General features: G+C 39.4%; 1 protein-coding gene across 1 annotated transcript; it reads left to right on the forward strand.

Annotated features, from left to right (window-relative positions):
* The first annotated feature begins 275 nt into the window (after positions 1-275).
* LOC125940153 (uncharacterized) lies at positions 276-1,206 on the forward strand. Its single transcript, XM_049655893.1, has one exon. It carries the CDS (start codon positions 355-357, stop codon positions 1,069-1,071), a length of 717 nt encoding a protein of 238 aa, XP_049511850.1. The 5' UTR covers positions 276-354; the 3' UTR covers positions 1,072-1,206.
* The last annotated feature ends 128 nt before the right edge of the window (positions 1,207-1,334 follow it).

Genomic DNA, 1,334 nt, shown 5'->3' on the forward strand with positions numbered 1-1,334 from the left:
ACTCATGTTGCTCGCCTGAAACGTTTTTACCCTACTGATGCCTCCTAACTCGCCCTACGGGCTTCGTCTGCTTGTGGGGGAATGTAACGAGCATACAAGAAGCAGTTGGAAAGAAGAGGAGGACGAAGTGCCTGGTTGCGCGCTCACCATCATCCATCTCCTGTAAATAAAGTCATTTCTGCCCAACTCTCCGTAACAATATATATATATATATATATATATATATATATATATATACAAATACGTCTCTTTGCAGATGACTGCGTCTTGTATAATGAAATAAACTGCCCGGCCGACATCACTGTGCTGCAGTCTGATTTAACAAAACTTACCGAATGGTGTGACATATGGCAGATGGAAATCAACATAGCCAAAACTAAACACGTAAAATTTGCTCCCTTTACTCGAGTTACCTCTGTCCAGTATAAAATACGTGGTATAACTATTGACACAGCATCTTCAATCAAATATTTGGGTGTCTTGCTTACTTCCAATCTAAGTTGGAATACACACATTGAACACATTACCACAAAAGCATGTAAAAAACTTGGTTACCTAAAACGGCACTTACACCTTGCGAACACAGATACCAGGCTTCGCGCATACAGTTCTCTTATCAGGCCCTCTTTAGAATATGCGTCCATAATTTGGCACCCCCATCATTCAAATCTCACGAACCTACTTGAATCAGTTCAAAATAAAGCTGCGCGGTTCATCTCGTCTTCATACTCTCGCTATCAAAGTGTGTCAGCCTTAAAGAAATCACTAAATCTCTCTTCTCTTGACATGCGCAGGAAATTAACACGGTTGTCGTTCTTCCATAGCCTTTTCCACAGCAACATTCCATTTGCCCGAGCTCATATTCTTCCCGCTGCTCACATATCGACGCGCACAGACCATATTCATAAAGTAAAACCTATATTTGCCAGGACTAATCTTTATCAAAATTCGCCTCTAGTTTTATCTATTGCCGAATGGAACTCACTCCCTTCAAACATTGTCTCGCTTACGGAATCATCATCATTTCATGCAGCACTACTAACCTTCTTAGAGTGTGTCAACCTGTCATAACCCACGTATTACGCTTGAATATTTACTTGAACATGTTTTTATGTGCTTAGTATTGTATAATTTTTTCCATTTCATCTGATATGTACTTGCGAAACATCTTGTCTGTATCTGTAGTCCTCTTCGCGTTTTCAGCTCTCTTGCGTTTTTTTACGCTACCAGATATTGTATAATCATCGTTTTCGTTGTTGTTTTCGTTTCTCTATATCTGTTCCACGTTTTGATAATTTTACTGTACCTCATAGCTTGCCATTTATTTATATTCT

This window comes from Dermacentor silvarum, chromosome 9, assembly GCF_013339745.2.
Source record: "Dermacentor silvarum isolate Dsil-2018 chromosome 9, BIME_Dsil_1.4, whole genome shotgun sequence".
In the NCBI taxonomy this organism is placed as follows: Eukaryota; Metazoa; Arthropoda; class Arachnida; order Ixodida; family Ixodidae; genus Dermacentor; species Dermacentor silvarum.